Source organism: Bombina bombina, chromosome 2 (assembly GCF_027579735.1).
Source record: "Bombina bombina isolate aBomBom1 chromosome 2, aBomBom1.pri, whole genome shotgun sequence".
Lineage (NCBI taxonomy): Eukaryota > Metazoa > Chordata > Amphibia > Anura > Bombinatoridae > Bombina > Bombina bombina.
In genome coordinates this window covers 512,021,282-512,036,303 of record NC_069500.1, presented here as the reverse complement: position 1 = coordinate 512,036,303, position 15,022 = coordinate 512,021,282, and the positions used below count along the sequence as shown (strand labels likewise).

At 36.8% G+C, this 15,022-nt stretch overlaps 1 protein-coding gene across 1 annotated transcript in view; it reads right to left on the bottom strand.

Moving 5' to 3' along the window:
• RPGRIP1 (RPGR interacting protein 1) overlaps positions 1 to 15,022 on the bottom strand; it is a 234,936-nt gene that overhangs the window by 208,710 nt on the left and 11,204 nt on the right. Inside the window, exons 3-6 of the mRNA XM_053699932.1 lie at positions 13,388 to 13,683; positions 13,181 to 13,280; positions 8,672 to 8,821; positions 4,974 to 5,079 (exon numbers count right to left, since the gene is read on the bottom strand). Coding sequence (XP_053555907.1) covers positions 4,974 to 5,079; positions 8,672 to 8,821; positions 13,181 to 13,280; positions 13,388 to 13,683 — 652 coding nt within the window. The remainder of the gene's footprint in view (positions 1 to 4,973; positions 5,080 to 8,671; positions 8,822 to 13,180; positions 13,281 to 13,387; positions 13,684 to 15,022) is intronic.

The following is a 15,022-nucleotide window of genomic DNA, read 5'->3' as shown; positions in this document are numbered from 1 at the left end:
TGCCTCAGATATTGACACTGACAAATCCTCTTATTTATTTAAAATGTAGTATATTCGTTCTTTATTAAAAGAAGTGTTGATTACGTTGGATATGGAGGAAACTAGTCCTCTTGATATTAAAACTAGTAAATGTTTAAATTCTGTTTATAAACCTCCTGTGGTTATTCCAGAGGTTTTTCCAGTTTCTGATGCTATTTCTGATATGATTTCTAAAGAATGGAATAGGCCTAGTACTTCTTTTATTCCGTCTTCAAAGTTTAAAAAATTGTATCCTTTGCCAGCAGTTAGATTGGAGTTTTGGGAAAAGATCCTCAAAGTTGATGGGGCTATCTCTACTCTTGCTAAAAGTACTACTATTCCTACGGAAGATAGTATTTCTTTTAAAGATCCTTTAGATTGGAAACTTGAATCTTATCTAAGGAATGCTTATTTTTATTCAGGTCATCTTCTTAGGCCTGCAATTTCTTTGGCTGATGTTGCAGCTGCTTCAACTTTTTGGTTGGAAACTTTAGCACAACAAGTATCAGATCATAATTTGTCTAGCATTGTTACGTTGATTCAACATGCTAATAATTTCATTTGTGATGCCATTTTTTATATTATCAAAATTGATGTTAGATATATGTCTTTAGCTATTTTATCTTGAAGAGCTTTGTGGCTCAAATCTTGGAATGCTGATATGACTTCTAAGTCCAGATTGCTTTCTCTTTCTTTCCAAGGTAATACATTTTTTGGTTCTCAGTTGGATTCAATAATTTCAACTGTCACTGGGGGGAAGGGAGTTTTTTTGCCTCAGGATAGAAAACCTAAAGGTAAATCTAAAGCTTCTAGCCGTTTTCATTCCTTTCGACATAATAAGGAACAGAAATCTAATCCTTCCCCAAGATAATCTGTTTCCAATTGAAGCCTTCCTCAAATTGGAATAAATCCAAGCCATTTAAGACATCAAAGCCAGCCCCCAAGTCCGCATGAAGGTGCGGCCCTCATTCCAGCTCAGCTGGTAGGGGGCAGATTAAAATTCTTCAAAGATGTTTGGATCAATTCTGTCCAAAATAAGTGGATTCAGAGTATTGTCTCTCAGGGGTACAGAATAGGATTCAGATTAAGACCACCTGTGAGAAGATTTTTTCTCTCATACATTCCAGCAAACCCAGTAAAGGCTCAGGCTTTCCTGAATTGTGTTTTAGACCTTTAGTTATCAGGAGTAATCATGCCAGTTATGTTTCAGGTACAGGGCCTGGGGTTTTATTCAAATCTATTCATTGTCCCAAGAAAGAAAATTCATTCAGACCAGTTTTGGATCTAAAGATTTTGAATCGATAAGAGTACCAACTTTCAAGATGGTGACTATAAGGACTATTCTACCTTTTGTTCAGCAAGGGCATTATATGTCCACAATAGACTTACAGGATGCATATCTTCATATTCCGATTCATCCAGATCACTATCAGTTCCTGAGATTCTCTTGTCTAGACAAGCATTACCAATTTGTTGCTCTTTCTTTTGGCCTAGCAACAGCTCCAAGAATCTTTTCAAAGGTTCTAGGTGCTCTACTCTCTGTAATCAGAGAGCGGGGTATTGCGGTGTTTCCTTATTTGGACGATATCTTGGTACTCGCTCCGTCTTTGCATTCTGCAGAATCTCACATGAATCAACTAGTGTTGTTTCTTCAAAGACATGGTTGGAGGATCAATTTACACAAAAGTTCTTTGATTCCTCAGACAAAAGTAATCTTTTTAGGTTTCCAGATAGATTCAGTGTCCATGACTTTGTCTCTAACAGACAAGAGACGTTTGAAATTGGTTGCAGCCTGTTGGAACCTTAAGTCTCAGTCATTCCCTTCAGTAGCTATGTGCATGGAGGTTTTAGGTCTCATGACTGCAGCATCGGACGTGATCCCCTTTGCTCGTTTTCATATGAAACCTCTCCAGCTTTGTATGCTGAACCAATGGTGCAGGGATTATACAAGGATATCACAATTAATATCCTTAAATCCCAATGTTTGACTTTCTCTGACTTGGTGGTTAGATCACCATCGTATAATTTTAGGGGCCTCTTTCGTTCATCCAACCTGGACTGCGATCACAACAGATGCGAGTCTTTCAGGTTGGGGAGCTGTTTGGGGATCTCTGACAGCACAAGGGGTTTGGAAATCTCAAGGCTAAATTACCAATCAATATTTTGGAACTCCGTGCAATTCTCAGGGCTCTTCAGTTTTGGCCTCTGTTGAAGAGAGAACCGTTCATTTGTTTTCAGACAGACAATATCACAACTGTGGGATATGTCAATCATCAGGGTGGGACTCACAGTCCTCAAGCTATGAAAGAAGTATCTCGGATACTTGTTTGGGCGGAATCCAGCTCCTGTCTAATTTCTGCGGTTCATATCCCAGGTATAGACAATTGGGAAGTGGATTATCTCAGTCGTCAGACTTTACATCCGGGAGAATGCTCTCTCCATCCAGAGGTGTTTTCTCAAATTGTTCAAATGTGGGGGCTTCCAGAAATAGATCTGATGGCTTCTCATCTAAACAAAACTTCCCAGGTACCTGTCTAGGTCCAGGGATCCTCAGGCGGAAGCAGTGGATGCATTGGAACTTCCTTGGTGTTATCAACTGGCTTATATTTTTCCGCCTCTAGTTCTTCTTCCAAGAGTGATCTCCAAAATCATCATGGAGCAATCGTTTGTGCTGCTGGTGGCTCCAGCATGGCCTCACAGGTTTTGGTATGCGGATCTTGTTCGGATGTCCAGTTGCCAACCTTGGCCACTTCCATTAAGGCCAGACCTTCTATCTCAAGGTCCGTTTTTCCATCAGGATCTCAAATCATTAAATTTAAAGGTATGGAAATTGAATGCTTAGTGCTTAGTCATAGAGGTTTCTCTGACGCAGTGATTAATACTATGTTACAGGCTCGTAAATCTGTTTCTAGAAAGATTTATTATCGAGTTTGAAAGACTTACATTTCATGGTGTTCTTCTCATAAATTCTCTTGGCATTCTTTTAGAATTCCTAGAATTTTACAGTTTCATCAGGCTGGATTGGATAACGGTTTGTCTGCAAGCTCCTTGAAAGGACAAATCTCTGCTCTTTCTGTTTTATTCCACAGAAACATTGCTAAAGTCCTGATATTCATTGTTTTGTACAGGCTTTGGTTCGTATCAAGCCTGTCATTAAATCAATCTCTTCTCCATGGAGTCTTAATTTGGTTTTGAAGGTTTTACAGGCTCCTCCATTTGAGCCTATGCATTCTTTGGACATTAAACTACTTTCCTGGAAAGTGTTGTTCCTTTTGGCCATCTCTTCTGTTAGCAGAGTTTCTGAATTATCCGCTCTCTCTTGTGAATCTACTTTTCTGATTTTTCATAAGGATAAGGCAGTTTTGCGGACTTCATTTAAATTATTACCTAAGGTTGTGAATTCTAACAACATTAATAGAAAAATTGTTGTCCCTTCTTTGTGTCCTAATGCTAAGAATTCCTTGGAGAGATCTTTAGATTCTTTGGATGTGGTGGGAGCTCTGAAATATTATGTTGAAGCCACTAAAGTTTTCAGGAAGACTTCTAGTCTATTTGTTATATTTTCTGGTTCCAGGAAAGGTCAGAAAGCTTCTGCCGTTTCTTTGGCATCGTGGTCACATTTTTTGATTCATCAAGCTTATTTAGAGTCGGGTAAAGCCCCGCCTCAGAGAATTACAGCTCATTCTACTAGATCAGTTTCCACTTCATGGGCTTTTAAGAATGAAGCTTCAGTTGATCAGATTTACAAAGCAGCAACTTGGTCTTCTTTGCATACATTTACTAAATTCTACCATTTTGATGTGTTTGCTTCTTCGGAAGCAGTTTTTGGTAGGAAAGTTCTTCAGGCAGCTGTTTAAGTTTGATTCTTCTGCTTATGATTTAATTTTTTATTTACATTTTTTGAGAATAAACTTATATTTGGGTTGTGGATTTATTTTTTCAGCGAAATGGCTGTTTTTATTTTGTCCCTCCCTCTCTAGTGACTCTTGCGTGGAGTTCCACATCTTGGGTATTGCTATCCCATACGTCACTAGCTCATGGACTCTTGCCAATTACATGAAAGAAAACATAATTTATGTAAGAACTTACCTGATAAATTCATTTCTTTCATATTGGCAAGAGTCCATGAGGCCCATCCTTTTTTATGGTGGTTATGATTTTTTTGTATAAAGCACAATTATTTCCAAATTCCTTTGTTGATGCTTTTTACTCCTTTCTTTAACACCCCACTTCTTGGCTATTCGTTAAACTGAATTGTGGGTGTGGTGAGGGGTGTATTTATAGGCATTTTGAGGTTTGGAATACTTTGCCCCTCCTGGTAGGATTGTATATCCCATACGTCACTAGCTCATGGACTCTTGCCAATATGAAAGGAATGAATTAATCATAAATTATGTTTTTCATATATGCATCCCTCCTGCCTCTTTTGTTTTTAAGGTTTTTTTAGAATTTTATATTTTTTATATTTTGGTTTATGCTTATAACATATATGTTTTATATACTTGTGTAATATCCAGATTTTAAATATTGTTTTTATTGTCTTAGAATTATTCTAAATAAACCTATTTTTGTATTTAATATATATATGGTTCTTATTGGATTTACCAATTCTGATTATTATAGAGTGCATTATTCTAGTGTTTTTATCCCTACACACATATATTTCAAATATTATAAACCTAGTTATCAGGTCTAACTTCTTTCCTTATATCCTAGTACATACCCTAATAGCTATTATTAGTGTTGCTCCCCTTCCATGTAATTTAAGCAGAATAATATTGCAAAACTGTGGTATTTTGTTTTCATTTCCAATAAAGGGCTAGATTACAAGTGGATCGGTAGTTTGTGCTGTTAGCGCGCCACTGGTAATCTAAACAAAGTAAGGACATAATTTGTTCAAACCTCAACTGAATCTAGTCCTAACAAATTATTGAACAGAAGGATGCCCCCTTTACCTCTTTGAGCTGCTGAAACTGTTCCCTTAAGGCACAAAGCTGTGTGCTCTTCTCTCTCAGCTCCTTCTGCATACGAATCTGCATTACATTATCTTGGATGACATTCCTAAAGCACAAATATATTATATTAGTAAAAATACATTACTGTATATTTATTTTTCTATTATCCATATGGAGCAACAGAAATTAAGCATATTATTATTATAATAGTTTTTTTTTGCATGAAAAGGTAATTTTTTGCAATGATAATGAAACTATTATCACATCTGCAGAAACATAATAGACAAATAGCTGTATTCAGAGAAAGAATACTCTTTTAAATGAGAAAACAAAATAATCTATACTGTAATCACGTTTGTAATGCGTCCGTCGGTGTTGCCAGTTGCGCACACATCCTCAAAGGAATGTTGGCTGCGTGAGGCAGCCAAAAGAATGTTAGTTGGGCACGCAGCCAAAAGAATCCACCTGGATGCAGCGTAGGCAAACCAAGCAGCATTAAGAAAAAAAACCTAACCGCCTGCACGAAGTATGGAAAAAAAACAAACTAACTGCCTGCACAAAGTATTTAAAAAAATAAATAACTGCCCACACAAAGTATTAACAAAAAAAAGGACCCGCCCGGATGAAGTATTAAGAAAAAAAAACATAACCGCCCGCAGGAAGTTTAAAACAAAACAAAACACATAACCGCCCCACAAAGTATTAACCAAAAAAACCCTAACCTTTGAACCGCAGAACCCCCACAACAGAAACTACCTAACCCTTAAACCGTCAAACCCCCCACAACGCCAACTAAATAAATTACAATATTAACCCCTAAACCGCCAAACCCTACAACACCAGCTACCTAATTATACTATTAATCCCTAAACCGCCAACCCCCCACATCGCAATAAACCTAATTAACCTATTAACCCCTAAACTGCCAACCCCCCACATCGCAAAAAACCTAATTAACCTATTAACCCCTAAACCACCAAACCCCCACATTGCAATAAACCTAATTAACATATTAACTCCTAAACCACCAACCCCCCACAAGACAAATAACTAATTTCATTACTAAGCCCCCTAACCTAACACCCCCTAAATTAACCCCAATTACAACTAAGTTACAATTAAAATAAAAAATCCTAACATTAATTTAAAAATAAAACCTAACATTAAATTACAAAAAAAACCTAAAATTAAAAATAATAAAAAAAGTCTAAAATTACAGAAAAAATTATAAAAAATAAAAAAAATTAAACCTAATCCCTATGAAAATAAAAAAGCCTCCCCAAAATAAAAACACCCCCTAATCTAAACTACCAATAGCCCTTAAAAGGGCCTTTTGTAGGGCATTGCCCTAAGTTAAACAGCTCTTTTACATTTAAAAAATACTAAGTCCCCCCTAACAGTAAACCCCCCCCACCAAACCCCCTCAAAATAAAAAAAACCTCAACTACCCATTGCCCCTAATGGGGCATTTGTATGGGAATTGCCCTTAAAAGGTAATTCAGCTCTTTTACTGCTCTTAAAAGGGCATTCAGCTCTTTTACATGCCCATTAAATCCTAAATCTTAAAAATAAAAATATATAAAAAAAAGCCTAAGTTTAACCCCCAAATAGGTACTCACCGTTCCTGAAGTCTGGCGGAGAAGGTCTTCTTCCAGGCGACTCCATCATCTTCCATTTTCATCCATTTTGGATCCCCAGCGGCGTTCCTCAGCGGCAGTCTTCATCGGCGGCGGTCCAAAGCGGCCTGGAGGCTCCTCTTCATGCGATTGTCCGCCGCATACTGAAGATTAAATGCAAGGTAGCCCATATTTATTGCAGTACCTTGCATTCCTATTGGCTGAAATTTTGAAATCAGCCAATAGGATGAGAACTACTGAAATCTTATTGGCTGATTTGAACAGCCAATGGGATTTCAGTAGCTCTAATCCTATTGGCTGATTTCAAAATTTCAGCCACTAAGAATGCAAGGTACCCGAAATTGAATGCGGTACCTAGCATTCAATTTTCAGTATATGATAGAGATCGGATGAAGAGGAGCCTCCACACCGCTTTGGACTGCTGCTGCTGAAGACCGCCACTGAGGACCGCCGCTCAGGATCCGTGCATCAGGGAAGACCGCTCTGCACTTCTGCTCCGTGTGGCCTTCGCTCCGGATGAAGATGGAAGATGATGGAGCCGCCTGGAAGAAGACCTTCACCGCCTGATTTCAGGAAAGGTGGGTACCTATTTAGGATTTTTTTTTATTTTTTTGGGTGGCTTTTATTTTTAGATTTGTTTTATTGGGCTGTAAAAGAGCTAACTGCCCTTTTAAGGGCAGTAAAAGAGCTGAATGCCCTTTTAAGGGCAATGCCCATACAAATGCCCCTTTAGGGGCAATGAGTAGCTTAGCTTTTTTAAACTTAGTTTTTTTTATTTTGGGGGTGTTGGTTGGGTGGAGGGTTTTACTGTTAGGGGTTACTTTGTAATTTTTACATGTAAAAGAGCTGATTTCTTTAGGGCAATGCCCTACAAAAGGCCCTTTTATTTTTATAGGGGTATTAGTTAAGGTTTAAATTTTTAATTTTGGATAGCTTTGTTTATTTTTTTCTCTAATTGAATTTTTTTTTATTTTTTTGTAATATTCGCTTTGGGGTTTGTAGTTTTTTAAACATAGACTGCCCTTGGGGCAGGCTTATCACCTAGTTTCTTATAAAGGGCTAGACTACAATTGAAGCACTAATTTATAAATAACTAGCCATCACAATTTTCTAAATGTCCCCCAATTACCCCCAAAATAAAGTTTGTACTGCATTTTCTAAAATAAAAAATACTAGCATCTTTATTTATTTCTTTTTTTAAACTGCATGAAGCAGTTTTTAGGGATTACATTTGGTGGGTGTGGGGTGTTAGAAAAAAAAAAAAACGGCACTGAAAAGTGTCTTTACATTGAGGTCTATGGGGAACTGTGTGTTCTCTGTAAATATATATGTATATGCTTATATAAATATATATTTATGTGTTAATATGTGTATATACACATATAAACACATAAATATATATCTATATAAGCATATACATATATTTTTCAATTGGCTGCCCATCACTGGGCAACTTGCCCCCTTCACTGCACTAGGTTATCATGCTGTTGCTGTGTCTGACGGCATGACAACGAGGCTCGGCTCCCATGGGAGCCTATGGAAGTGCGCTCTCATGAGCACAAAGTTCCGTGCAATGCGAACGCAAGGTCGTGTTTGCATTGCACCTAACTTGTAATACCAGATCACAATAGTCTAATACCAGTGCACAATAGCAAAAGCACTCCACTTGTAATCTTGCCCAAAATGTTTAATTAGTAAAGTAAAAAAAAACATAAAGTACTTTCATTATTTATTTTTTGCCTACTTTTCCTATACTTTAATCTTGAAAATTGTGTATCCCTGAAATTCTGAAAAGCATCCTGCAGGACACAGAGCCATGACCCTGCAACATTATATAATGTGATTGCTTTTGTAAGTACAGGAGCTCATTTATCTTTGTCCTAAACTGGCCACAGCCGAGGAGATTAGGTATACAATAATCAAAAGGATTTTTTTGTGGGCTATGTCCCCTTATTGCAAAACAAATGCTTTTAAAACTTCTGATATATGGTGTGTGTATATATATATATATATCTTTTATTCTTATGATATGCTTATAATATGCTTATGATATGCACATACCTTTGATCCTCTGTCTTCTGTAGATGATGAAGAGACAGAACCATATCTTGCCCTATGTCCTTTGACTTCATAGCTACCATATTTTTTAACAAAATAGTCGATCTCTCCAGATCATCCACTTTGCAGTTCTGACTTTCAATGACATGTACCCTATGTGGAATAAAATATTTTTTTAAATTGTATGTAATTATTTTTTAAGCAATTAGCTGGATCTGTTTTATTACCAAATGGGAAGAACAAACACATTCTGTGCAACTGTAATAAACTACAGTACTGTTAGCACAACTTTTTCTGAACTTGTACTCAAAGATACGCAAAACACATGAACTCCTATATTATCATAGATTCTTATAGTTTTGTTACTAGAATTTAAATGCCATATGTTACATATATAATATTTGCAATTATAGTTGAAGTTAAGATATGAGTTAAAAAATAAATGCTATGTTTATGATGATCATAACAGTGAATGCAGTAGTAAGATTATCTTACATGCTGGATTAAGCTATTTTAAATAGTACACAACACAATATTCTTTAAAATTAGCAAATATGCCAATTAGTAGTTTTAGGAAATCATTAAAGCGTTACATGAGTTACATGGACACAAACACACAATATATATACAGTGGATATAAAAAGTCTGCACACTCCTGTTAAAATGGCAGGTTTCTGTGATGTAAAAAAATGAGACAAAGTTAAATCATTTCAGAACTTTTTCTACCTTTAATGTGACCTATAAACTATGCAACTCAATTAAAAAACAAACAAATCTTTTAGGTGAAGGGAAGTAAAAATAAAAAAATAAAATAATGTAGTTGCGTAAGTGTGCACACCCTTAAAATAATACTTTGTTGAAGCAACTTTTGATTTTATTACAGCACTCAGTCTTTTTGGGTATGAGTCTATCAGCATGGCACATCTTGACTTGGCAAGATTTGCCCACTTCTCTTTGCAAAAACACTCCAAATCTGTCAGATTGCGAGGGCATCTCCAGTGCATAGCCCTCTTCAGATCACCCCACAGATTTTCGTTTGGATTCAGGTCTGGGCTCTGGCTGGGCCATTCCAAAACTTTAATCTTCTTCTGTTGAAGCCATTCCTTTGTTGATTTGGATGTATGCTTTGGGTCGTTGTCATGCTGAAAGATGAAGTTCCTCTTCATGTTCAGCTTTCTAGCAGAAGCCTGAAGGATTTGTGCCAATATTGACTGGTATTTGGAACTGTTCATAATTCCCTCTACCTTGGATAAGGCCCCAGTTCCAGCTGAAGAAAAACAGCCCCAAAGCATGATGCTGCCACCACCATGCTTCACTGTGGTTATAGTGTTCTTTTGGTGATGTGCAGTGTTGTTTTTGCGCCAAACATATCTTTTGGAATTATTGCCAAAAAGTTCAACCTTGGTGTCATCAGACCATAACACCTTTTCTCACATGCTTTTGGGAGACTTCAGATGTGTTTTTGCTAAATTTAGCTGGGCTTGGATGTTTTTCTTCGTAAGAAAAGGCTTGCGTCTTGCCGTCCACCCCAAAGCCCAAACATATGAAGAATACGGGAGATTGTTGTCACATGTACTACACAGCCAGTACTTGCCAGATATTCCTGCAGCTCCTTTAATGTTGCTGTAGGCCTCTTGGTAGCCTCCCAGACCAGTTTTCTTCTCATCTTTTCATCAATTTTGGAGGGACATCCAGTTCTTGGTAATGTCACTGTTGTGCCATATGTTCTCCACTTGATGATGACTGTCCTCACTGTGTTGCATGGTATATCTAATGCCTTGGAAATTATTTTGTACCCTTCTCCTGACTAACACCTTTTAACAATGAGATCCCTCTGATGCTTTGGAAGCTCTCTGCGGACCATGGCTTTTGTGTAGGACGCGACTAAGAAAATGTCAGGAAAGACCTACTAGAACAGCTGCACTTTATTCAGGGTTAATCAGAGGCACTTTAAATAATGGCAGGTGTGTGATGACTCTTATTTTACATGGTTTTGAATGTGATTGCTTAAAGGGACACTGTACCCAAAATTTTTCTTTCGTGATTCAGATTGAGCATGAAATTTTAAGCAACTTTCTAATTTACTCCTATTATCAAATTTTCTTCATTCTCTTGGTATCTTTATTTGAAATGCAAGAATGTAAGTTTAGATGCCGGCCCATTTTTGGTGAACAACCTGGGTTGTCCTTGCTGATTGGTGTATAAATTTATCCACCAATAAAAAAGTGCTGTCCAGAGTACTGAAACCAAAAAACAGCTTAGATGCCTTCTTTTTCAAATAATGATAGCAAGCGAACGAAGAAAAATTGATAATAGGAGTAAATAAGAAAGTTGCTTAAAATTGCATGCTCTTTCTGAATTACAAAAGAAAAAATTTGGGTTCAGTGTCCCTTTAATTCTGAACACAGCTACATCCCCAGTGAACACTTATGCAACCACATTATTTTAGTTGTTTTTGTTTACTTCCCTCCACCTTAAAGATTTCAGTTTGTTTTACAGTTTATAGGTCACATTAAAAGTTCTGAAATGATTTATCTTTTTACATCACAGAAACCTGCCATTTTAACAGGGGTGTGTAGACTTTTTATATCCACTATATATATATATATACACATAATCCAGTATATATGACACACACCAACCAATACAACAACATGGAGCTCTGCTGCTAAACAATGTAGAGATTCCAATAGTTCTACACCTGTATATGCCTGCTTTGTATCCTCAAGATTTTTGCCCAGTCTGGATACTATTGGAATCTCTCCTTCTGATAAATAAAACAACACTACAGGTGGACAAAATGATATAAAATTATATGAATACACAACTCAACTACAGCTATTTAGATGGTTCTCCACACACTGTCACACATGAAGAAGTTATTATTGTTTTTTTTTTTAATAAATTATATGTTTTGCATAAATGTTATTTAATTAGGTTACTAAGCCCTTAACATCTGCTGGAGTATTTTTCAAGCATACACAACCTTCACTTTGGATTGTTGTCATTCTGACAATTGTTGATTTCTCTCTAATGTATATTAAGTTCCACTTTTAAAATCATTCTACTAGGTCATCTAATAACAGATTAATTCACTCTTAAAACTAAACACAAAAGGATCATAAATATGCAGTCCTATTCAAAACCAGACGTGGAGGCAAATATACACGAAAACCATGTGAAATACAGCCATCTGCTATTCAAAATCAGAATGACAGATATAACATGGGTATGTTGCTATATGCAATGCTTTCTCAAACACACTGATTTTTACAGGAAAAACATGGGTTTATGTCAGGGGTGGAACTACCAGGGCTGGAGGACTATAGTAGTCAGTCTATAAGTAGGCACATGCAGAATGTGTACAATCCTAATGAATGGGAACCTTTTTATTAGTGCTGATTGCAGGTCTGTCTGACTATCTATCTATCTATCTATCTATCTATCTATCTATCTATCATCTATCTATCTATCCTCAAAATCATTATACAGAGTAGCAGGTATATTATTTAGGGTTACCAGGTGTTGCGCATTAAACCAGACACTCCAGTATTGTAGCAGGCTGTCCAGTAAAATCTTCACAAAAATACTGGATACTAAAATGTCCAGTTTTTTTTAAGTTCCTGAGTGTTAGCTTATATAAAAGGCCTCTTGTGCCTAAATGCATTACAACTATTGAACAGAAAGAAGTATGGGTAAGTCAAGGAGATTTAATCACTTTTGTTTACATGTTACTTGCAGCCAGAGGTAAAATTATTGATTTGTATACATTTTGGGATCAAGAGTGGGGGCTAAGGTAGAGCTTTTAGGGGGACATTGTGTGACCAACAGATTTCCCACAGTTTTTGTGGTGAACAGCTGGCAACCCTAATATTACTACTATTGCTTACAACTGAGTTACCATTGCGGGACCCAAAACATTATTTAACCAGGGCCCTCTGCTGCGTAGGTCCTCTACTGGTTTACATACATCAGGTGACAACACAAATCTGTGCCTAATCATGCTACAAAAGCTCTCAATCTTCTTATAAGATAAAGGGAAACCTAGAAAAGGGGTCCAAACTAAATATGCATCTGCATACATTTTATGCTACAGATTCATCATAAAAGCACCCAGCAATAACAATCACATATATGAAGCCTAAAAGAAAGCAGTTTCACTCATTTTCTTTTTAGATACATAAAACATTGCTTCCCATAAGAAACAAGTTACAACTGTCATGTGGTTTCCACACAAAGGTACAATTATGTATGTAATTTTCACCCATATATCAGTTTTTACATAGTTTTAACATGTATCCTATATGTGTATGCTTTATAGGTTGCAGTAATTGGTTGTATTTATTTTTGAATATGCATGACAATAAGTAAATGGCTTCACCTGTATGGATGTGTATTATAGCACTTACACTGCCAATCCTTTTAAATTTAGCTCATAGAATAGCATTTTAACATATCTAACTCATTTTGTTAGGTTATTGAATTTATCATTACAAGAAGTGGCACACTTACAGTCTGTCAATCTCAGCTCTGGCCTCATGACTTAGCGGCTCTCCATACACTTCAGTAGCTGTACGTACAGATTTAATCTCTGGACCTTGTAAACGAAGACCTGAAATGATATGTTGGATAAAGTCTTTTTCTCCAAACTTAAAATCTGTAGCTATAAATCTACAAATCATTTCACAGTTACTCCATCATTCCATTTTTTTAACTAACCTCTTCGGGTTTTGTCTGGCAGGGTTACATTTCTCCGGATCCCTGAGTCTGTTCTTGCTATCACTGTGCTGTATGGGCAGTGTCTGCACCCATCCTGCACCTGGAGTCGCTGCTTGTATGTAGTCAGTCGATGCCTGAGAGCTTCATTTCGACGTTCTAGATCTCTCACACGATCCTGAAGATCCTCAATAGTCTCCTCAATCTCCAAATCTCGTCCATCACGCCTTGTCTCACCAGTCTTTTTTTCCCCTGTCTGTCCGAGTTCTGAAGTCAACCGGAGTAATTTGGTGCCCATTCTATAAGTGAAAATGAGGGAGATGCTGAATTAATGACATTATTAGATTATCTCTAACCCCAGAATGATTGTCCTGCAATTCTAGGTTCAACATGTTTAAAAGCATTTACTTTTGTGTTTCCATATATGATTTGTTTTTAACTGACAGTCACTGTGTACAATTAGAAGTTATTTAAGTGGCTGCATGAACTAGAGAAGGTCCTATTAACAGGGTAAAAATAAAACCAGTTACTCATAATGTGCACAACTGGAAGATGTTATGGTAATAAAAAACACAACCTACACTATTTCATATTTAGTAGCAGAAAATGAAAAAGAAAAAAAAAATCTTCACGTAAGCTTGACTACTTGCATCTTGTGCTTGGTATCTGGTACATTAAACAAGTTTTCTTAATATTCAAATGAAGTCCTTTTTATATAGTCGCCCTTAAACTATGCTGCTTTAATGGACATGAAACTCAAAAATGTTTCAATTTAGTTTGATTACTAAATTTACTGATGGAATTCTTTGCTGAAGAGAATACGCACATTTGGAAGACTATAAGGCAGCAGTTTTGCAAGAATGCTTTGAGCACTAGATGGCAGCAGTGATTTAACAATGTACAACATTTTTAAAAGCATTCTTGCAAAACTGTTGCCATCTAGTGATCCAGACACACCCACAATCCTACTTGCTTTTCAACACAGGATACCAAGAGAATAAAGTTAATTTGATAATAGAAGTAAATTAGAAATATTTTTGTATTTTTTTTTTAAATTGGACGCTCAGTTTGAATCATGAAAGAAAAAATTGTTCTCTCTGTTGAGGGAGCCAGTTATTTTTCCTTTTTTGTGCTAATTTAAAATCAAATGGTTCAAGGGTGTGGATTTGAACTGCTGATATAAACACACATTCTATTCATTTAGATAGTTGTAAGGGAGATAGTCAATATGTAGAACCCCTTTATCAGCCACAAAACAAAGATATTATTTTGATTTTAACAAATAAAATTATATCTTTTAATTTTGTATCATTGCTCAGATGACTCTATGGGGCCTATTTATCAAATGTCTGTCCGACATGATCCAATCAGCGGATCATGGCCGACAGACATTGCTGAATGCGGACAGCATATGCTCTCCACAGGTGAACTGCTGGTGCAATGCCGCCTCCTGCAGATTCGCGGCCAATCGGCCACTAGCAGGGGGTGTCAATCAACCCAATCGTATCTGATCGGGTTGATTGCTGTCTGCGGCCTCAGAGCAGGTGGACAGGTTATGGAACAGCGGTCTTTAGATTGCTGCTTCATAACTTGGTGTTTTGGTGAGCCTGAAGGCTCGCCAGAAACACGGGGCATCAA